This window comes from Cynocephalus volans, chromosome 1 (genome assembly GCF_027409185.1).
Source record: "Cynocephalus volans isolate mCynVol1 chromosome 1, mCynVol1.pri, whole genome shotgun sequence".
NCBI lineage: Eukaryota > Metazoa > Chordata > Mammalia > Dermoptera > Cynocephalidae > Cynocephalus > Cynocephalus volans.
The window spans coordinates 261,983,619-262,006,385 of record NC_084460.1 but is presented as its reverse complement, the minus strand read 5'-3'; the positions used below and the strand labels follow the sequence as shown (position 1 = coordinate 262,006,385).

The window sequence follows — 22,767 nt, the reverse complement described above, 5'->3', positions numbered from 1 at the left end:
GAGATTCTGTGGCTTTCTGTTTTCAGAATCAAAGAAAGAATAAGATCCATTAAGAAAAAAGAGATGTATGTGAATATGAATCACAGAATCTAGGCATCAAAAAAAAAAAAAAAGTTAAAGTACAGTACATAAATATATAAAGAACTTCAAATTAGGAGAACTCTATTTAAGATAGTATAATATAGCCAAAAGGAATACCGTATCCAGTTGTCAACCTGGATTCCATTGCCTGACCTGGCATTAATTGTGGATGACTGTGTACATGGCAGCCACTCTTTGCATCTCCATTTCTGTGTCTGCAAAAAGGGGCAGGCTGAGTGATTCCTAAGGCATTTTATACATCCAGAATTTTCTAATTTTATAATAAATTTCTGAGTTATTTCACTGGTTTGTTTACTGAACTAAGAAATCACTGCCTCTTTACTTGATCGTGTTCTTATTTTTAATTCTCAGTTTCTTTCCTCATGACTCTGGGTTTTTGCTAATAGCCACGCCTACGTATTTGTTTCTGTCTGTTTGTCATCTTAGTCTGTGTGACCTGAGTGATCTAGAATACCTTGATGAAGAGTTCCACCAGAGCCTGCAGTGGATGAAAGATAATGATATACATGACATCCTAGACCTCACATTCACTGTGAACGAAGAAGTTTTTGGGCAGGTCTGTGTATGTGCACACCTGGTGCCTGAGTGTGATAATTGAAAGCAATTGGTTGGTGAAGAATTAATTCCATGGCTAACAACAGATGCTTATTTATTTGTAGCTTGTTCATGCAATTATAATAATCTTGGTTACAAAGATTATTCTAATGCCAATTGCAGATTAAGATGGTCCAATTTACAGATTGTGATAACCATTTCTGTATTGCAAGGAATCTTCTTTTTATTTCCAACTAAAATATCCACAAAAAATATAAGAATGTGCCTTGCATGCAATACAGTTTTGAATAGTTCATGCTATCCCAGAGTTGAATATTAAATTATTTCATTGGCATTTGTACTTCTCTCTCATTCAGATTTAAGAACTGAAATTTAGTGTTTTGAAGCTGAGGGAATGTAAACAATATTTTGGTGAAGCCTTTAAAACAGAGAACATAGTTTTTTTCAAAAGTTGGTGAAAGGGTTGGTTAAAAGATTTCTTTGAGACTTTATATACAAGTTCATAAGTAATACTCATATTTAGACAATATTTGGCTGGTTTTCTGAATTTCGGGTGTTTTGAAAAAGATATAGCACTCATTTGAGTGTCATTCTGCTTTCTTCAAGTAAATCTTTGCTTAAATATTGGCTCTCTAGATGTAGTCAATTCTGAACCTTAGAGGAATTTGTGAAAATGGCTTTTGTCAAACATTCAAATAGCAGTGGGCTAGTATCTGGAGCCAATTATCTGCATTTTAAAAGACTTATTTTGTTAGTCAGGATTTAAAACTTAACCTTTAGCACTTGCAGTACATTTTTTTAAACCCCTGAGGCTTTCAAAGCTCAATGCCTCGTTTTTACTGAGTGTGGCTGGGCATGTGCTCCTAGCATGGGGCCTCTCCACCTGCTTGTGGGATGCGCTTGGGTGGGGCAGGGCAGGGACAGCAGCTGATGTCAGCTCATTGGTAGCACTGTTCTTATAACATGAGAGTATTGCTTCATGGTCAGTCCTTTTGTTTTTTAATCTCAGATTACCGAACGAGAATTAAAGCCAGGGGGTGCCAATATCCCGGTCACAGAGAAGAACAAGAAGGAGTACATCGAGAGGATGGTGAAATGGAGGATTGAGAGGGGCGTGGTGCAGCAAACGGAGAGCTTAGTGCGTGGCTTCTATGAGGTAAAGGCAACCGGCAGCAGTGTGGGCTGCAGTCTGATACCCACGATGCCACAGCCCATCTTACTCCACCGTGCACGTGCGGGGTATTTCCACTTCCTCTTCTGCCATATTTACTGCTGCTCTTTCAATTGAAAAAGTCCAATTTTTTTTCTATATGTTTCAAGAGCACACACAAAAACCTTAATGCACTTGTTACCAAAGATCACTGAAACAAATATTATGATCTGGATTCAGGTAGCATTTGACAGTTTAATGACCACAAATAGCATTTAAGTCATGCATCTTAATCATGCTCAGACATAGGTAGTCAAACGTCATGCTGGATATGTGACATAGTTATATCTGAGGGTTGGAATGAGTTGTTCCATGTATTCCATGTGATGTTTTCTATAGGAGCACTAGATCTTTTTCAAAAGAGAAAAACAAACTGGATTAATCAGTATAACCAGTTATTCTGATCAGTTAATCAGTATTAATCTGCTATAAAACAAAAATTGTATTGAGGCAAATCTCATCAACATTATCCTAAAAAAATAACTGATATTTGTAGAGAGTTTTATAGTTTTTCAAGTGAGTACACAGGGAACACCCATATTATTCCCCAAACTTTTTGTGCCCTCCCTTTCTGATGAGGCTTAATTATAGCTAATATTTCTCCAGGTTCTTAAGGTAGGCCCTGTACTCTTTTTATTCTACAGGTGGTGGATGCCAGGCTGGTATCTGTTTTTGATGCACGAGAGCTGGAACTGGTCATTGCAGGCACAGCTGAAATTGACCTAAGTGATTGGAGAAACAACACAGAATATAGAGGAGGTGAAATTTGATTTATAGATGGCTGGATGTTAAGTTTCAAATTAAAGGGAGGTATGGTTCGGCATGCTGGTCTGAATACAGGACAGGCAGAAGCACTTGCACTCTAATCATAGGTCTGACACAGTCTCCCTTGAGACCTTGGGCAAGGTACATTCCCTTCTTTTCTAGTTACCTCATCTGTCTAATGGGGGAAGGACTATTTACACACTATCTAAGGATGTCATAACTCTTAATAGTTGGTGAGGAAATATGACCATCAGAACACTAATTAATTATTTTATGATGTTGTTCATGAAGCACCAGGGAGCTAATATTCTTCTGGTCAAACTCCACCTAGTCCATTTAAAATCTAAAAAAGAGGCACACTCTTTGAGCTAGGAAGGAAAATCAGCACAGTCTTTCTACAGTTCCTTAGATACTTATCAGTTATAATTTACAGTTGAAACACCTGAAGAATAGAATAAGACACAAAGTTCTCAAACTTCAAGAAGTTTATTGGAGAAGCCCTTCTAAACTCAAGCATTAAGTTCAACTGAAAAGGAAATTTTGATAAGATTAGTTAAAAACTGCGCTATCTGGCACTTCACCAAGTGGAAAGCTTTAGAAGTGGCATTTCTGTAGATGGGTACAAATTTTCAATTAGTAACTCGGACCAAAGCCATTGAAATTTGATTGTTAAACCAATACACTTTGAAAGGAACCTTATGGTAACCCAGAGTTAAAATTTTATCCAGTAATTTTAAGCAAAGAAAGAATACACTTTCTGGAACTTATTGCAGTGTTAGAAAGTCTTCAGAAATACATGACAAATACCAGTTGTTTTCTGATTTGGGTTTTGTTTTTGCAATCAAAATGTAAAAGGTTAGCAGTACTTCTGAACTTGGATAGTGAAAAATGCAAACTTTATGCCACTAAACTAATCACTTAGCAGAATAAACCGAGAGCTGAACAGTTCTCCGCTTATCCATAAATTGAAACAGAGACTAAAAACAAAACAAAACAAAAAAAACAGTTTTAAAAGTTTGGAGGAAAAAAATGCCTTAACATTTGCTAAATTGCTTTTGGTTTTGCCTGTGCTTGGCTCCTCCAGCTCATCCCTGCTGCCACGGGCTGGCCTTGCTCACCCGTTTTCTCTGAAGTCTGTACTAAATTTCAGTTTCCGTTGCTGCTATTTCTGAAGTCCATTTGCTGAAATAAGTCTTTTCCAGTTGGTCTCATATATATAATCCATATCTGGCTTTGGTTATTATTACTTAGCCAAACTATTTTTACTAACTAGAATGCAATTTCTCTGACATGCTACAAAACTCCCATTTTACCATAAATATTATTAGTTCATGCCTTTCCCCCAGGAGATTCTAATAGCAGTGCAGTTCATCAAGTCAGCCATTTTTGTATTTACACAGTATAAAAATTTTATTCACTGTGTCTGACTAATCAAGGACCTATTTCTATGGTTAATGTAAATCTTATCAAAGGAAATCCTTGGCAGGGGACAGAAAAGGGATGAAATACTCAACTGCCATGTTTGCTAACTCAACTAATTGGCACTGAATGAAGGAGTGGCAGTGCTGCTACTTGCCATATGTTCATATGGCAGCTGTTTGTTGAGAATATGGTCAGACACGTTCACTCCTCCTCCTCCTCCAAAAGGTTTGGCACAAACAGCAAAGTAGAAGCAGAGAAAGGCTGATTCATAAGGTCAGAAAACTTTAAAGCTACAACGAACCAATCAATGCACTTATTTTATAGATGAGGAAACTATCTGCCAAATAGCTAGTCTTTCTTAAAGGCTGGACATGGACCCTGTGTGTCCAACCCAGTTTTGTTTATCCTTCACTTGGATTCTCTTCCTCTCCAAAGGATTCTAAACATCCACTGATGAAATGGTAAACAGTAAGGTGAGATTTCGTCCAAATCCTACAACTGCTGAAACATGTAGGGAAAAATTCAGATTAAAATAATTTCTACCCACTTTCTATTTTGGACTACTTACTCAGAATTAAAATACCTTTGTGCACATTAAATATGTCTGTTAATTGGTTTGAATTACTAATTATACCTTAATCCCTATCAGGCTTCTCTCTGAACTTAGTTTTTTTTTCACTAAAAGGTTTTAGAATCCACAACCACTGCCTTAACCTACCCATGACATAATACTTTTGACATTTTATTAAATTTTACCAAAGTATGGGATAAAAGTAAAATTTAGTTGATGATTATTTAGGACTTATTAGTTGGAGAATTAAAGGTCATGTTTCCCTTTTTATTAATTAATCAATGCAAAAGTAATTTGATTTTAAAATATGAATATTATGTGTAGCTTTTTTAAAAAGCTTGCAATTATGTATTTATTTGTATAAATGATTTGATTACTGTGTCTCTCCTCTACCAGAAGCCTTATTAGAATCTGTATTCTTTGCTGTTGTACCCCCAAGCTTAGTACAGTGCTTGGGCATAAAGTACTCGAAAATTATTTCTTATGTGAATGGCAGAAAGAGTTAAGCATTTCCAGTAATAGCGATTATATTTTTCAGAATTGATAGGGTTAAATAACTCATTTGTTGTCCTTCCTGCTACTAGTTTCATTTAGTGACCACTAAATGAAAACAGAGACCTCTTGGTTTCATTTAGTATTGTTTTTGTTTAACTTTTGACATTGATATGATCATATTTATAGTGCTATTCCTTAGTCTTAAATTATAGACAACCTTCAAAGAAGCCAAGATGATTTATGTCTGGGGGTGTGTTTTGTCACACATCTTGGGGGCTCAGGATAGAAGAGTCAAAGTAACATTGGCTTTTATAATTGGTTTGATAGGATACCATGACAATCACATTGTAATTCGGTGGTTCTGGGCTGCAGTGGAAAGATTCAACAATGAACAACGACTAAGGTTGTTACAGGTAAGATGCCATTAGTTAGTCTTTTTAATGCATGAATACAATTACAGTTGTGCACCACATAAAGACATTTCAGTCTTTTCTATGTTTAGGTATGTTTGGGTACACAAATACTTACCATTGTATCATAATTGCCTACAGTATTCTGTACAATAACATGATGTACAGGTTTGTAGCCTAGGAACCATAGGCTAAACCAGAGAGCCTAGGAGTTTAGTAGGCTATACCATCTGAGTTTGTGTAAGAACATTATAGAGGTAGTGTTCACAAAAAGATGAAATAAGGATACAATTCTAGAACATATCCCTGTTATTAAGCAACACATAACTATATTATTGAAAGTGTATGTTTTTAATAATTGCTAAGTATTCTCCACAAATACATACCATGTTTATCTGGAAATGTGGGATACACCATTTCAAGACTCCTCTGATTGCGTGGTTATGTGACTCCATTTCTAAGCAGAACATCCCTAGTCAAGTCAAAGAATATCATGCAAGTTGTGAGGAAGTGCCAACTCCAGTCCAAGAATCCCAGGAACAACATCTGCCTTCAGGATAGTTTGGCCCCTTTAGCAAGTGGCCACAGGGTACTCTGCAGGTCAGCCCCCTTAGCAACAGAAAGAGATGATCTTCAGTTTCTTCCTTGATAAAGAGTCCTTTCTTTATCTTTTCACAAATTTGAGAAAACAATGACATTCAAGAGCACTGGGAAAACTCATTCTTTTGTGTGTGTGGGGGGGGTGGTTTATAGTCATCCAGGGCAATTGCTGTTGGATGCAGCTAAAAAGGCATCAGACATGAGAAAGCTTCTGGATGCTCAACATAGCTTACAAGTAGACTGAGTCTTAGCTCCTTTGGAGTAATGGTCTGGACCTCAAATTTGCAGGCCCAGAAGTTTTATTTTTCTAATTCACCCTGACTTGATTAGACTGATGCTAAGTAGGCTTATGTTAATTGATACACCCACTTTATTCAGCTGTAATGGGAAGTATGCCTGGTTTAAGTTTCTGAGCTGGTCAGTTGCATAGGGCACTTTATTTTCTACAAACTGTCCACACCCCCCTTCCCTTTATAATGTACTTTCCTTTCCTAGTATGTTTCTCTGGCTGGTTGTCAGCATTCTTGTGTCATGGTTATTCCACGACTCTCCCACCTGCTCTTCCTCAGGAGCTCTGCCCGTGAATGACGTGAGGCCATTCCTGGCTGCTGGTCTCTGGCCTCACCTTCTCCTTCTGTTTTCTTGGGTTAATAGTTTGTTACAGGCACATCCAGCATACCCTATGAAGGATTTGCTTCTCTCCGAGGGAGTAATGGCCCGCGAAGATTCTGTGTGGAGAAATGGGGAAAAATCACCGCTCTTCCCAGGTAAAATAGGAAATAACATTTCTTTACTGTCACTACAGTGTTCTAGGGGAAACCTTAACTTATGTATATATTGATTAATTACTCTTTCATGTTAAAAGTTTGGGAGAGTGGAAATCATTTAGAATGAATTTCTTAATCAAAAAGAAAAAGATCTCTTTGGTCATACTTAAAAAGCATCCATATCTTAAAAAACAAAGTGCAGCAGAAGCAAAGCGTTTGCTAGCCTTAGAGAAACAATGTTGGTCATTATACTTGTGACTTCTTATGACTGTGGCTCTAATTTAGATGTTTCCAGAAGCTCTAGTTTTAAGTTTATATTAATAGCTATTTAGAATACCTTCACTAAAAACTTCCATTATGGTTTCTAAAGAAAATTAAATCATGAGAATGTGCTTTTACCTCTTTAGCTTATATGGTACATTTCTTAATTCCATGTTAATGCTCTCTGCACTGTATTCTTTTTCATAATGAGATCATACATTTCCTTGGAGTAGAAAAAATTGCTTTACTGTGCTACTGATAAATGCAAGAGACTGGTAAGGTAGTAATTGTGAAGAAAAAAAGGTTTGAGGTTGAATGGAGATAAATGGAGCTGGAACAAAAGAAAAGGAGAGAGCAAATCAACAAAAGAGGGATGGAGAAAAATTTGTTTTGGAATTCCTTTATCCACTCAGCAATAATACTATAGAAGTTTTTAAATAAAAAGCCCCTCAGATTGCCTCAAATTTTACTACTAATAAAACTGCAATCTGGAGAGGTTGAATGATATTAGATATTCCAAGATATCATTCTAAGTTTCTTTAAGTACAGGTGACCTTGAGAAACCTGTTAAATGAGTGATATAAGGTGATATTAGGTATCTAAGTGATATGAGGCACCCCAAGATGTCATCCTAAGTTTCTTTAAGTACAAGCGATTTTGAGAAATAAGTTACCAAGGCTTCCTTCTTAGGAATTGCAAGATGCTAGTTCTTAAGAACTGTGTTCTTAGCATCAACAGATGAAAAAGAGGGGCACTGAGAATACGAATACAGAGAGCAACGAATGGTGCAAGCTCAGGGGCTTGCCTGAGCCTCCTCGGCCACCTAGCATGCATCACGGTCTGTGAACAGAGGCATTTCATCCAAACACCCAAGTATCATCTGGCATACCTGATGTTCCACATTTGGGAGACTGTGATTTCACTATTTAAAGAACTGGTTTATTTTATTTATGCTTGGATAATGGGTTTTTTCCCCCCTCAACACATATCTGTATCTCAAAAGCAGATTTAGACTGAGTAAGGCTTTTTACTCTTCTGAGAGTATTAGCCTTGGAAAAGCAAGAAAGGGCAGATGAATTATGTTACCTTTCTGTTGAAAACTATTTCTGTAAAGCCACTAAAGTATATGGAATAAACTGTAACCACAAGCAGATATATCAGCTGTTCACATTTAATCACTGCAATGTTCACACACCTGGTGGGCAGAGAAAGGTAATTTGGTATAGACATAAAGCTTTAGCTTCAGAGAAACCTGGGCTTAATCCCAGCTCTGTTACTTACCTGCAGTGAGGTCTTGGTGAAGTTGCTTAATCTTTCTGAGCCTCTGTTTTCTCATCTACCTTGTAGGTATGTAATTCTGAGGATTAACTGAAATTATGTAAAACACTTTCTACTATCTCTAGTTCTGTGTAAGCATCCAGTCAGTGGTGGCTGCCATTGTGATTTCTGTCACCATTGTCTGTAATACATATTAGGCAGTAGCCTTTTATTGAAAAGAGCAGAGTTGGGATTTAGAAGACCTGGGTTCTAGTCCCACCTCTGCCACCAGCTAACTCTGGGACATTGAAAATCGTTTAGTCTTTGGCCCTCAGTTTTCTCATTCATAAAATGCTGGGAGGGGGACAGGGGAGTGATATATTAGGTTTGGTTGAGTAAGAAGGAAAACAGTAGGGCTGCAGAATTATCTTGGGGGTCAGGCTGGATTTACATTTCTACTTCCCCCTGGGAGCTCCAGGGAGTTTATGAGCTGACTCATTGTCAATGGTGGTGTTGTTCATTATTGTTGCATACACACAGTTGGGTAACAGGCGTTGTCATTTCTTACTCTCTTCTTTATGATCTAAGGCTGGTTCCACATTCCTAGCTCTGCCCAGATTATAAGATTGCACAAATAGAGATTGTATGAGGCACATCAAGCAAGCAGCCTATTTTCATACACTTTCTATAGCAAGCCCTAACTTTTTGGGTCAATGAGAGGAAAGAGCTACTTGGCTATTCTACTCCAGAATTACAATGAATTTATATAACCTAGCTAAGAGGCATGAGCATAGATCTAAGCCCTATGACACACTAGTTAAATGATCCTAAGCAAGATTCTAGATCCACCTCCATAAAGTTGGAATAACAATGCCATACTCAAAGAGTATTTGTGGCAATTGAGTTGAGATAATGTATATAAAAGTCCATAGGGATAGTGTGTTTTCTTTGTTCTTTTTTTAACCTTTTATTATGAATTTTCTGTAAGGCACCATACTACTGTAACTATTAAAATATGCTCCACAAAAAAAGCATGTTTGGGGTAAAAAATAAATAAATAAAAGAAGAAGAACTTCAGTGCATGATAGTATTGTTTAGAAGCAATTTTTTCACTGACAACATTGTTATCACCCCTTTATGAAATGTGGGGCATTACTTAGGTATGAAAAAAAATCTGTAAGACTGATTCTGGTCTAAAGAGATTGTTTTATATTTCCAAGTCCATTTCTCCTACCATCAGAACAGATACACTGAAGCCATTTTCCTGCTATTTCCTGATATACATAAGTTGTGCAAGTGAAGAGCTGGTCTGTCTCAAGCTGGTCAGCCCCAATGTGTTTCTTTCTCCCATTAGTGAGATGATGTTTAACATTTAAAATGTGACATTGTACATATACACTGGAGAGAAAATGGATAGATCCTTCTTACTTAACAAATGAATCCTGTAAAAAGTCTGGCATCATCTTGGGTTGGGCATGGGAGGTCATACCGTGGTCTGTAAAGGATGAGGGCAGGCAGGCCTGGCAGATGTGATGAGGGAGGACATCGTTGTGTTTCTAGACGTGGATGATTGAGGGCCTTTCAGCCTTTCAAGTAAGCGAATGTGAGCCTCATTCTTTTCACAGATTTCCTACTTTCTCTTTGCGGTAGCAGTGGATAGCACTGCTCACAATGTGAGCCAAGAAGTATATTAAAGGATATATGGTTGTGTCTGAAGCCTCTACAAGTTAAGTCCATGGATCTCTTTCCTCTCTTGTGGTCATAAAAAGTAACTATAGACCCAGCTGATAAATAATGATGGGGGCAGACAGGCGTCTCCGTGGAGACTTATAGCCTGAACACATGACTACATTTCCTCTGCCTCGTGGTTGGTGGTTAGCTCTGTATTTTACATTTCTGTAGAAGACTTCCTACCCCCGTGCTCTGATGGACTTTATGAGAAGGGAGTAAATTCACTTTATGGAAATTGCTCTTCAACAATCTGGAAAATGGGCTGCTAACATGCCAGCCTGGAAAAACACAGGGAAGTCTTCTCTGCAATCATGGTATAGAGTTCCTGTGTCCATCCCCAAGGCTCTTGCCAAGTAGGATGACCGAGACGGAGAACTTGGAGAGCTGCGATTGCAATGGGGGAGGGTTGGTTTTTGCCAAAGGGGAAAATGCTAATTTTTGAATATGTCTGTGTCTGGAGATTATTATGAATAAAGTGCTGAGCCAAATTTAAAAAATACAGTGTAAGAGTTAATTCTGAAATGAGTGTCTCAGGGAGATGATTTTTTCAATAGAATCAAACCTTAAAATATAAATTAGTTTTTAATGATATGGCAACCTTTTTTTGTTTTTAAAACTCTGCTTTTTATGCTTATTATAAAAAGAAAACTTTTGAGGAAAAATGCCAAGAAATATATGTTTAAGTTAAAAATATATTAAGTATACATTTAAAATATGTACATATATATCAATCCAAAGTCCACTACTGAGATAAGCTCTGTTAACATTTTGGAATATACTTGTATGGTTTCCCCTCGTTTCTTCAGATACACGCACACACCCACACCCACATGAACACACAAATTTAGAAACAAAAATATAGTTGTACTACATACACTGTTTATAACCTACTTTTTTTTTTAACCACATATCACTAGTCACGAACATCTTTCCATCTCATTGTATATTGCTTTACAATATCATCAATAATTCAATTTTTCCTCCTCTGGTACAGAGAGTATTGTCTACTGTTAAAGTGAATTGTCAGCTAGAAAATAGGAAAATTACTGAGTAGTCCTAAAATATAATGTCACTTTCCTCTATTTAAAAAAAGTCAGGACAAGAGAAGAGCACTCGAAGGACCTGTTGGTGCCACCTCTTTTCTGTATTTGCCTTGGGGTGTCCCTCCTTGTTGCCAACTCCCCACCTCCCGCCAGTCAGCTGAGGTGGTTTTTGGTTTGGGAGGGAATTGGCAGAAGATTCTCGTACAGTAGTCTGCTCCATAGTTTGATCTCTGATACAAGGCCCTCTTCAACTCCTTTTCCCTCTGCCTTCCCACTCAGTTCTATATAACAATAACATTTTAAGTTTATACTTTATTCTGTCGTTGAATCATCATGTGCTAACAAAAATATGCCAGAGATAACTCAAAATATTACCATATTGAAGATCCTTAAATGGGATATACCTCTAGATTGGCCTTTACTTTGGGAGGTGGGTAAATTTATCATAAAAACAGATTGTAACTAAAAAGGGACGCTTCAGTAATTAATGTAAAAAGTCAAGCTCCTGAAGGAATTTGTGGTTGTTTAATGGAACGAAAGGAGGTTTAACTGCTGCTGGCAACTGGAGATAGGATAGTCCAATCAAACTAATGGCCCTTGAGAGCTGTTTCACAAGTCGTAATTTAAAGTGTATATTTGCGGGTGACAGGCATCACAGTTGCTCAGGAATGGTTACCCTCCTTTCCTTGGCCTCCAGAGCAAAAACTGGTTTGGGCTCATCTCCTTCCACCAGCCAAGTCCATGACCCCATCACATCTTACCTGGACTACCACTGCGGCCTGCTGACTAAACTCCCTGCCTCTCTACTGTACACTCTGTCACTCATTCGTTCTGCCCTCGGAAAGCACTGTTATCTTCTGAAATCTTAAGGTCACCTCCCTCTCCTGCTTACACCCTCCAGTAGCTTGGAATAAAATTCAAACTCCTTCCCAAGGACTTCCAGGTAGGGGACCCAGTCTGGCCTCCTACTCTAACCTCAACATTTATACTCTCCTCCAACCTGTGACAGACACCAGCCTCCTTCCACAAACATGCCAAACTTTATTCTGCCTCAAGACTCTGGATCTTGCTGCCTGAAACTCTTTTCTGCTCGTTTGTTGCGTGGCTGGCTCTTTCTCATCCCCAAGGACTTGGCTTAGGCACGATCTCATCAAAAAGGCCCACCAGGCTTGTGCCCCCAGCATATCTGTCACACTGTCACACCTTATCTTCTTCAGAGGACTTAACCCCACTTCCATCATCATATTTAGTTGTTGGTTTACTTGTTGATTACCTATCTGCCCCTCTAGAATATAACCCAGTGAGAATGAGTGCCTTGTTTGATTTGAGCATGGCTTTGCCCCTAGCACTAAGTCCAGCACCTGGCACATAGTAGGCACTCCATGAATATTGTTCTTAGTGAATTCTTAAACTTTGGGCCACTCCAGAAAAGATATTTCAAACTCACTTTTGTATCTCTGAGTCCTCATTTGAAAAATTGGGATAGATAGCAGCATTTACATTACAAAGTTGTTTTGAAAACTAAATGGGATGACATGCATGCAAAGTGCTTAAAATGAGGCCTAACATATCATTCAATAAATTTCACCATTATTACTATTGTTCCTAATATCTAGCCTTCAGAACTGGAATGGTATTTTACAATCTTTAGGTGTGCAAGAAATATGCTACATCCACCAGGACATTTATCTTTGTTTGAACTTCTGAGAGTTTCCATCCCTGGAACTATTCCTACTGAGCTTTCTTCTGTTGGGTTTCAGTTCTAACATTTAAAAAGTACTTACTCTTCACTTTTCACCAGAGCCATCTATAGGTGAATAAGTTAACCTACTCAGAATGCATAGTTTGAAGAGTTTCTTCCACTGATTATCACCAGAAACAAGAATTCCCACTACAAGAATATTTCACAGTGTATTTTACATCCAGGTGCCTTTTAACAAAGGTGGCCTAATGAGACTTTGGAATAAGACATTATGCTAATAGGTCTAATTCCTCTAGCCAGCCTATAGACACTCGTTATTATGCATTTACTATATGCAAAACCTTGTGGGAGATAGAAACTTGTTGCTTTGTTCCCCCATGGATTTGTCACCCCTCTTCCCCTGGGTGATGGAGCCACAAAGGATTACTCAAAGCCCATCTCTTCTGAGCAGTGAAAAGCCCTGAAGTGGTTAATTTCCCTGAACCCTCAAGAGAGAGGCATTCTTTCACTTGGGAAATAACCCCTGAATTGCTGTTCCCTTCCTGTATTTATTCTCCAGCCCAGGAAGTTACAGCAAGGGACATAGGTGGGGTTATAGTTTAACAATATAGGCTGGTAATTTTCAGTGAAACAAATCAGATGACATTCCATTAAGGCAATTAAGTGGTCCACCAACAAAAGCTTGATCTTAGCAAACATTCCTTCTTACATCAATTTCCCAGTATCTTTACATATCAATCAGTAACCTGTCTGTCTTTGAACCAGCATCCTTGCTGTGTTACAAATCTTTATCTTACAACAGAGACTATATATATAGCCTGAGGAAAATTTCCTCTCCTTTGCAAGGTCAATATTTGAAACTGCAAGGCTTTGGAAAACCAGGCCCTGTGAAGTACATATGCTTTATGCATCCTCTACAAAAATTGATCTCTGTCCATGTGGACCTTAAAATACAGTAATAGATATTTACATGAACAGATAACCAACATCACTGGCCACAAAATAGTATATGACAAATGAGCAGTTGGAGAAATAAGTACTATAGAATTCTTTTCCATCATTTTACATTTATCAAATACCTGGTGAGGGTCAGGTATTATGCTATGCCACCATAGGTTACACAAATATTTGTGACCTACTCTTAGCAGGTATTCTTGCTCTAAACCTCATGATCTATTAATTAGGATATTAGAGAAAATATGAATATTTTAAAAACCTTAACAGAAGTTATATATTTAAGTGTGCTAATAAAGCTACCTAGGTTCACAAAACTATATCACTGGGTTACTTTAATTGTATTTTATCTCTCTGGGTGAGTGGTGACTTTGGATTTCTCATGCTAATTATAAGCTCTGACTTTATCATCTATCTCCTACTCATTTCCTGTGTTTCCTACCTTATTTAACGGCACCTCTGCCATCCCACTCTGCACACCCAATTACTAGCTTCCTTTGATTTATGGAATAAATGGAAAAGGTCTTTGCGTGAACACAGCTCACTTCCTGATGTGGCCCTGCCTCCCCATCTGGCCTCAGGTCCAGCCTTGGCATCTGTCACTCAGGCACTTGCACTTCTCAGGTTTCCTGGTGATGGAGTGCTTTCTCACACTTCTGAGCCATCTACTAGGAGCATTCTTCTCCCTGTTGTTGATCCAGAAAAAACCCTACACACCTATAAATCCTTCAAGCTTTGGCACAAATAATCTCCTCTATGAAGCCTTTCCTGCCTCTGCTGAGCAGACTTGTAAGTCATTGTATTGTAATTGTTTGGGCCACTAATAGCCCATATGAATAGTATGAGCCACTGCTAGCCCATATTAATCTTTTGGAAGAATTAAACAAAGGTGTCTCCTCGTCTTTGGGAGAAATGTAGCGCTGAGCTAAGGCTCATAGTTTGGCAAGCAGAGCCAAAGGAAGGCTGGATTTCAGTGCCCACTCACTGTAGGCAGATCCGCTAGTCCAGAGCATAGATTGTACAACCTTGGGGAGTCCATTTGCCTGTGTATTTTGCTGCCAGAGTACAAACTCCTCAAAGGCAGAGACCAGACTTTTCATTCTCATCTACCAGTGGGACACATCAATGCCTGTCACGCAGTGTGTTCTCAGTATTTGTTCAGTGAGTGAAGGAATGAATGAAATGTAATGAAAATTGATTAAGTTTTGTTCATCAGGGCACTTTGTATGGGAACAACAAGCTTCCACAATATGGGATCTTCAAGGGGGGAAATAATAAAAGAAATTCTACACGTGGAAGGGCTTGGGTGCTGTCTGAAACACCTGTTGGGCCTGAATTAGGGGGCCTTCGAAAGCCAGAGAAGGAGGTAAGGAGCAATAGGAGTGGGGCTGGCCTGGAGCTGGGCTGAGGAATAGGCAAAGCTGGGCTTCTTTTGGGAATCTTTAAAACTTTGGTTGTAGTCTTTTCTTTGTTTCACTCTTTTCAGTGCTTATAAGTTACCAAAAATCATTCTCAATAAATGAATAAAGGGTACAGAGAGAGAGACAGAGAGAGAAAGAGAGGGAGAGAGATAAATACGTTAATCAGTTAACCGATCTGTGGAAATGGACATGTAGTTGTGATACTTTTGGCTCATGGGATTTGAATAATTGACTAGTCTATCTATAAGAAAAAAGAGAGTAAGTACGTGACCTCTTGGTTAACATTTGAAGAGGCCAGACAGCACAAAGAGATCTATTAAGTCAGACCAGATGTCTGGAGTGTTTTTAAATCTTCTTGATTCTAATGCCAGCATGACTTCCCAAAGATGGGTTCAGACCTGCTCTCTTTGAGTGGTTCTGGCTGCATAGATTAAAATGAGGTAAACTCATTATAGCTTTAGTGTGGTTGGCTTTGAAAGATTTGAAAAATGTTCTTTTATTGAGACTGAATAGCTGGATGCACTTTTGCTGCCAATATCAACACAGTTCAAGGGACCTCCTGTTATTTTCTGGTAGAGTTTTCTTAGGACAAAGAATGGGGTGGGGGTTGGGGTGTGAAAAGCCTCAGAGGATTGTGTTTTGTTTTGACTTTTTTTTTTTTTTCCTGTTCTTGGCTCATACAGCAAGTGGATGGTAAATATTGGGCAATTTATTTAGCCACACTATTCCTCAATTTCCTTATTAGCAATGCTGTCCTATTTATAAGGAGTTTTGAAATTTTTGCAAGCACATAAAATGCTGGTATGGATATCCAGTGCAGATATCTTATTTCTAATCCACTTGATGTCTCCCCAGTATAGAGACCACCTGCATCAGACTCACTTGGAGTAATTGTTAAAATGCAGATCCCCAGGCCTACCTCAAACCTTCTGAATTAGAATCTCAAGGGGTTCAACCAAAAGTCTTCATTGTAAACAAGCTCCTTGGGTGATTCTGATGAACTACAAAGTATCCCTTTGAGTATCTCTGTTTTCTGGTAGCCTGAGATTGAACTAGATAGTTTGATCACTTAAAAATCCCCTGGCATCTCCCAGATTTTCTAGACTGGCCCAATCTCAACCATTTTCCCCAGAACTACTGCATTATTGTGATTGAGTCATTGATTTAAAAAATATCTGAAGCTTTATTTTGCCACTCCCTGTCCTTTAAATGTATGCAATCTGGCAGGATGTTGAGGACTTGCTGTTCATAGTCAGGGTTGAGATGAAATTAACACCCAGGCTTCCAAAAGTAAAAGAATAGAACCAGTGAGCCTTAGTCTCTCTGCTTTCAGTTTCATGTTGGACTTCCCCAGGAGACCCAAGGTTGCGGTCCTATTCTTGATTTAGCCACTGAATCAGCTTTGACCTTTAGAAAACTTTTTTCTTTTTCTTTTTTTTTTTTAAAGATGACCCGTAAGGGGATCTTAATCCTTGACTTGGTGTTGTCAGCACCACGCTCTCCCAAGTGAGGTAACTGGCCATCCCTATATAGGGATCCGAACCCATGGCCTTGGTGTTATCAGCACCACACTCTCTCAAGTGAGCCACAGGCCAGCCTTGACCTTTGGAAAACTTTTTAATCTTTCTGCACAGTTTCTCTGTCTACAATACTGTATATGCTTTCTCTATTCTCATGAAACATTTTCTAGAGGAGCTGGTTAGTTTATTCAGAAGGAAAGTTCTATTATAATAACCATATGTTATGCAGCCAGATGTAATTTAGGAAGCAGTGATAGCCTTAGACTGTGGATCAGTAATGATGATTATGTCTCATGACTGGAAAGGAGCAAAAAAAAGTTGTCCAGTCTTACCTTTGTGTTGAGAACTGAAAAGGGTACCCACGCTTGTGGATTAACTGGATAAAGTACTATGGTGTCTGCAAAGATACTACAGAAACTGCAGAGAGACATGCGGAGTTCCTGTTTGTCTGCTCAGAAACCTGGGAGAATGAAAGGTCAGCTGGGAGTAGGCACTCCCAATTTTGCTACATCATCTGCCCTTGATAGATGATTCTTCTATACATACTACACTTATCATCACGTTTGCCACCTTTTCTTGGACTGTTTCACTACCTTGAGACTTGTTACTAGGTTTCTATTTCTGTAAAACAAATTACCACATATTTAGCAGCCTAAAACAATACGCGTTTATTATCTCACTGTTTCCTTGGGGCAGGAGTACGGGTACAGCTTAGTTGGGTCTTTTATTCAGTGTCTCACAAGGCTGAAATCAAGGTCTCAGCTGAGCTGCATTCTCATCTGGAGGCTCAACTAGGGAAGGATCTTCTTCTAAGCTCCCTTAGGTTGTTGGCAGAATTTGTTCCTTGCAGCTGTAGGATTCATGGCAGCTTGCTTCTTCAAATCCAGCAACAGTGAGAGTTTCTATTTTTAATACAAATCGATAAGAAATTCTAAAGCTTTAAAAGAAAAATGGACTTCACACCCATTGAGATAGCTATTGTAAAAAAGAAAATGAATGTTAGTGAGGATATGGAGAAATCAAAACTGTTGTGTACTGTTGGTGGGAATGTAAAATAGTGTAGCTGCTATAGAAAACAGTATGGCAGTTCCTTAAAATATTAAAAATAGAATTATCATATAATCCAGCAATTCCTCTTCTGGGTATATCTCCCCAAGTTGAAAGCAGAGACTCAAACAGATATTGAACAGATATGTTCATAGCAGCATTATTCACAATAGCCAAATAGTGAATACAACTCATGTCCATCGATGGAGGAATGGATAAGCAAATTGTGATGTATGCATACAATGGAATATTATTCTGCCTTAAAAAGGAATGAAGTTCTGATACATGCTACAATGTGGGTGAACCTTGAGGACATTATGCTAAGTGAAATATGCCAGTCACAAAAGGACAAATACTGAATGACTCCATTTATATGAGGTACCCAGAATAGCCAAATTCATAGAAACAGAAAGTAGAACAGTGGCTGCCAGGAACTAGGGAGAGGGGAAAATGGGAGTTTCCCGTGAGTGGGTTCAGAGTTTTAGTTTCACAAGTTGAAAAAGCTCTGGAGATAGACAGTGGTTATGGTTGCAGAACAATGTAAATGTACCTAGTGCTATAGAGCTGTGCACTTTAAATATATTTAAAATGGTAAATTTATGTTATGTTTGTCTTACCACAACAAAAAAATTAAAAAGATAAACAGCCAAAGGAGATGAACATGTAGATCACGAAACGAGAACAAGCAAGCAGACTTGAGGAAAGGTGCTCAACCTTCTTGGTAGCCAAAGAAATGAAAATTTTAAAAATTGTAATGAGGTGCCATCTTTTAATCTAATGGGATAATGGACATCATGTGTCTAACATACAAAGTCTGGTGTATAATTAAATTCAAAACATATTTTTCTTCTCTGCTTCTTCCTCCCCTCCTCTTAGAACAGAGATAAAATCTTCATTTAATCTCTTTTTCCAGTGTTCCACACAAGATACATTTTAAACCATTCCTGGGACTTTCAATATGCTATTTGAATTTTTATAAAAGTAAAATATTTTCCTTGAGGCCCAGCTTTGGGTTCTAGTAAGGAGATACAAGTAATAAGAATTATATTAAATGCAATTCTGAAATGTTTGTTATACCAACAAAAAAAGTGTTTGCCTGCAAAAATTAAATAGGTGATTTCCACCAATATGTCCCAGAGTTTGTAGTAACAGGAGTGGTAAATTCTGAGTTAGTACTACGTCTCTGTCCTAAAACTGGTATTTTTATGTGTCCCTTCACATTCCTATTTCTAATAAATCATGTGGCCACACACCTGCGTTATTACTCTTTGTTGTCTCATAGTTTCCATGGGTCATTATTATCTTCTAGCAATTTAGTGAAGGCAATTAGAATAAATCTTTTTGATGGTAATGAAATGTAGCTCACAATACATCTATTATTAGTTAGTCAAACACTATAAGCCAAGCATTCTAATAGGCATGTTTCTGTTATTTCATTTAATCTTTACCTCCTTCTGAGACAAGTTATATTACTCCCCTTTTACAGGTGAGAAAATTGAGGCTCAGAGTTTTAATAACTCACCCAGCTATTTGGTAGAGCCAGAATTCAAATCCAAGTCCAACCAACTCCAAACCTCTGATCTTCCACTATGCTACACTGCATCTAGGAATATTAATTATATTTATTTCGTAAGTAAGAAGTGATTTATAAGAATAAAATTTAAACATATGACTTTTTAGAAATAACCTGTTAATCATAGCTTCTAAAATTTCATATTAATTTAGGGGCATTTTTAAAATTCAAGGTTATTAGCTCCCACAAACAAGCTGTTGTACATTCAGAACAGAATGCTTTCTATTCCATGTCAAAATTGCAGATTTGCTTCCTGATAAGATGTACTATTTAGAAGCTGTCTATTTTTTTATTGTGATTCAGGTGCGAATAACAGGAAAACATATTTTTTTCCTATCTTGGCAAAAGGGGAGGCATTTCTAAAAAAGAATACTTAATATGATAATTTAAATGGCCATATTTTTACATTGTAAATTGGGAGAAAACAGATTACAGGACAGAATTCAAAGTAATAATGGTTTACTGACTTAGGAAAGTTCAGCCAGGGAATTTCCCAAGAATTTAAACCATGAGGTGGGTCCTCAAAGACACTCAGTGCTCTTCCCTGCCCAAGAAAATGAAAAAATTAAAAACTGCAGATTATCTGAGAGACATCCAGGCAAATGCCAACTCTGAAAATGAATTATTTTGTGAGGCCCTACATCTGTGTATTTTAAAAAATCTAAGACCAAAAGAGGAGCAAAAACACAAACTTGTCTTTGTAATTTTTAGACAACTCAACAAATAGTAATATATATTTAAGGCAACTTTTAAGTGGTTGTAAAAATGTAAAGAAAATTTTTAAAATATCCTATTTTCCTTAGAGAAATTCAATTTGAAATTTTGAAGTCAAAATGTTTTCAGAGTTTTTCAAGAATGAATGTAAAAACTGGCAATAAAGTTGAATGTGAAAGACAAGCACACACACACACACACACACACACACACACACACACACAAATATTTTCATTTCATTTGACTCCTACTAAACTATGTGCTGATTCTTCTGTTTGCAGAGCTCATACGTGTTTTAACCGTCTGGATCTGCCCCCGTACCCATCCTTTTCCATGCTTTATGAAAAACTCTTGACAGCAGTTGAAGAGACCAGTACCTTTGGACTTGAGTGACCTGGAAGCGCAATGCCCAGCTCTTTATGGACAGGCAATTTCAGAAACTGCCCTGTAGAAGAATGACTGAACATTGGAAGTTTCAAGAGTACACTTCCATTAGAGTAAAGCTGAATGCTGTCGTTATCCAGGAACCCATGCTCTGTCACGTTTGGGGACTGGCAATGAGTCCTCTTGGAAGGATTTGGGTGAGCTTGATGCCCAGGGAACAACCCAACAGTCTTTCAATCAACAGTTCTTGACTGCCAAACTTTTTCCATTTGTTCTTTTCCCAGACCAAGATGAACCTATACATGATTAGCTCCACGGTAATTTTTAGGGATTCAGGAGAATCTTGAAACTTACCCTTGAACATGGTTCCAGCCAAACTGGCAGCACTTGGCCCAGTCTCCAAATTAGTACAAGTTAAATAATATAATAAAAACAAATATATTTCTTGGAAGTACATTCATTTAAGCCCTAAGTTATACCAGATTATTCATTTCTTGCTTATGAGTGCCTGCATGGTGTGCACCATAGGTTTCAGCTTTCATGGGACAGGAGTGAAAATGAAACCAAATCAATATGAGGTGACTTTAAATATTTGCAATAAGGTGGTCTGTGGCAGTGTATACGCAAGTGTTATGTGCGTCATTACGGCTGAAGACAAACTGTTATTCAATGAATTACTAATGACAGATTGTATGCTTTATAATGCATGAAAACAATTTTAAAATAACTAGCGATTAATCACAGCATATCAGGAAAAAGTACACAGTAAGTTCTGTTTATTTTTATAGGCTCATTATATTTATGTTCTTTAAGATGTATATAAGAACCTACCTATCACACTGTATGTATCACCTGTTCCATCTTCATGTTCCATGCTTACTCGGGCATCATGCTAGTATGTATCCTTTTAAGCATTCTCAAGGGAACAAAAGGGCCTTTTATTTTTATAAAGGTAAAAAAATTCCCCGAAATATTTTGCACTGAATGTACCAAAGTTGAAGGGACATTACAATATGACTGACAGCAACTCCATCACTTGACAAGTATGATAGAAAATAGCTTCTAAATCAAACTTCCTTCACAGTGCCATGTCTACCACTACAAGGACTGTGCATCTAAGTAATAATTTTTTAAGACTCACTATATGTGATAGTATGATATGCATTTATTTAAAATGCATTAGATTCTGTTCCATCCATCAAATACTTTACAGGATGGCATTTAATACAGATATTTCGTATTTCCCCCACTGCTTTTTATTTGTACAGCATCATTAAACACTAAGCTCAGTTAGGGAACCATCAGCAACACTGAAGAGATCAGCTCTCTTTAGTAATAAGAATTCCATTTTCCCTCATCAGTGAAGACATCACAAACTGAAACTGTCAGTACTATATTTCTAAGCCTGCATTTTCACTGATGCATAATTTTCTTATCAATATTAAGAAGCAATTTTTCTATGGTATCTCAAAAACTGCATGACATCACTAATCTTATTTCTGCTTAATTTTAATAGGGGGTATCCTTCATTTTAATAGCTTTTGGGATTACTCCACATCATTGTTGATTTCTTGACTTTTGGCTATAACTAATTGGACATTCAATAGAGTGAAATTAAATTGGCAGTAATAAAAGCCTTGGATTAACATTTGGTTTACAGCCTATGGGTTTAAAGGCATTGCCCAAACATTTCTTTGATAATTATATTTATAAGTAGCCATGGAATTCCTATCACGGGATGTTGGCAGTCTTCCATTTTATAGAGGTCATGTGCATAGTCTTCATAGGTGTTTTGTAGGAACTGATTGCTCTCCTGTTGGGTAAGTTGTGTTTACTCTTGGGACCCTCAAGAGGACTACCACTCATGTTGCATTCCTGTACTAAAGGCAGGTACTGCAGTGTGGGGAAATGTTCTGAATAAATGTTACAAAAATCTGGAAATAAGAAAGAAAGATTTATCTGTATACTATAATTGGATCAGATGAAAAGGGAAAACAATTTTAACTGGAAATGTTAGTTTGTACTTATTGGTCATGAATACACATATATATTTAATTTTGCAAACTGTTTATACTTGTTTGTATTTTTTTCATTATAAGGAAAATTAGTATAATACACTTTTTTTAAAAAAATCACATTTTTGATGCTATATACGATGTTTCAGAGCTGGCATTCACTAAACCCCAAATATAGAAGGTTGCTTTTCTTTCAAAAATACATTCATAAACCATATTAGCTTTCATTTTGGCTTGAGACATTTTGT

At 37.6% G+C, this 22,767-nt stretch overlaps 1 protein-coding gene across 2 annotated transcripts in view; it reads left to right on the top strand.

Annotated features, from left to right (window-relative positions):
• HECW2 (HECT, C2 and WW domain containing E3 ubiquitin protein ligase 2) overlaps positions 1–22,539 on the top strand; it is a 221,972-nt gene extending 199,433 nt beyond the window's left edge. For both annotated transcript variants that reach the window (XM_063092361.1, XM_063092369.1), the window contains exons 23-28: positions 529–658; positions 1,667–1,813; positions 2,512–2,626; positions 5,448–5,533; positions 6,785–6,897; positions 20,402–22,539. In XM_063092361.1, the coding sequence (XP_062948431.1) occupies positions 529–658; positions 1,667–1,813; positions 2,512–2,626; positions 5,448–5,533; positions 6,785–6,897; positions 20,402–20,513 (703 nt within the window). In that variant the 3' untranslated portion in view covers positions 20,514–22,539. The remainder of the gene's footprint in view (positions 1–528; positions 659–1,666; positions 1,814–2,511; positions 2,627–5,447; positions 5,534–6,784; positions 6,898–20,401) is intronic.
• Positions 22,540–22,767: the final 228 nt, after the last annotated feature.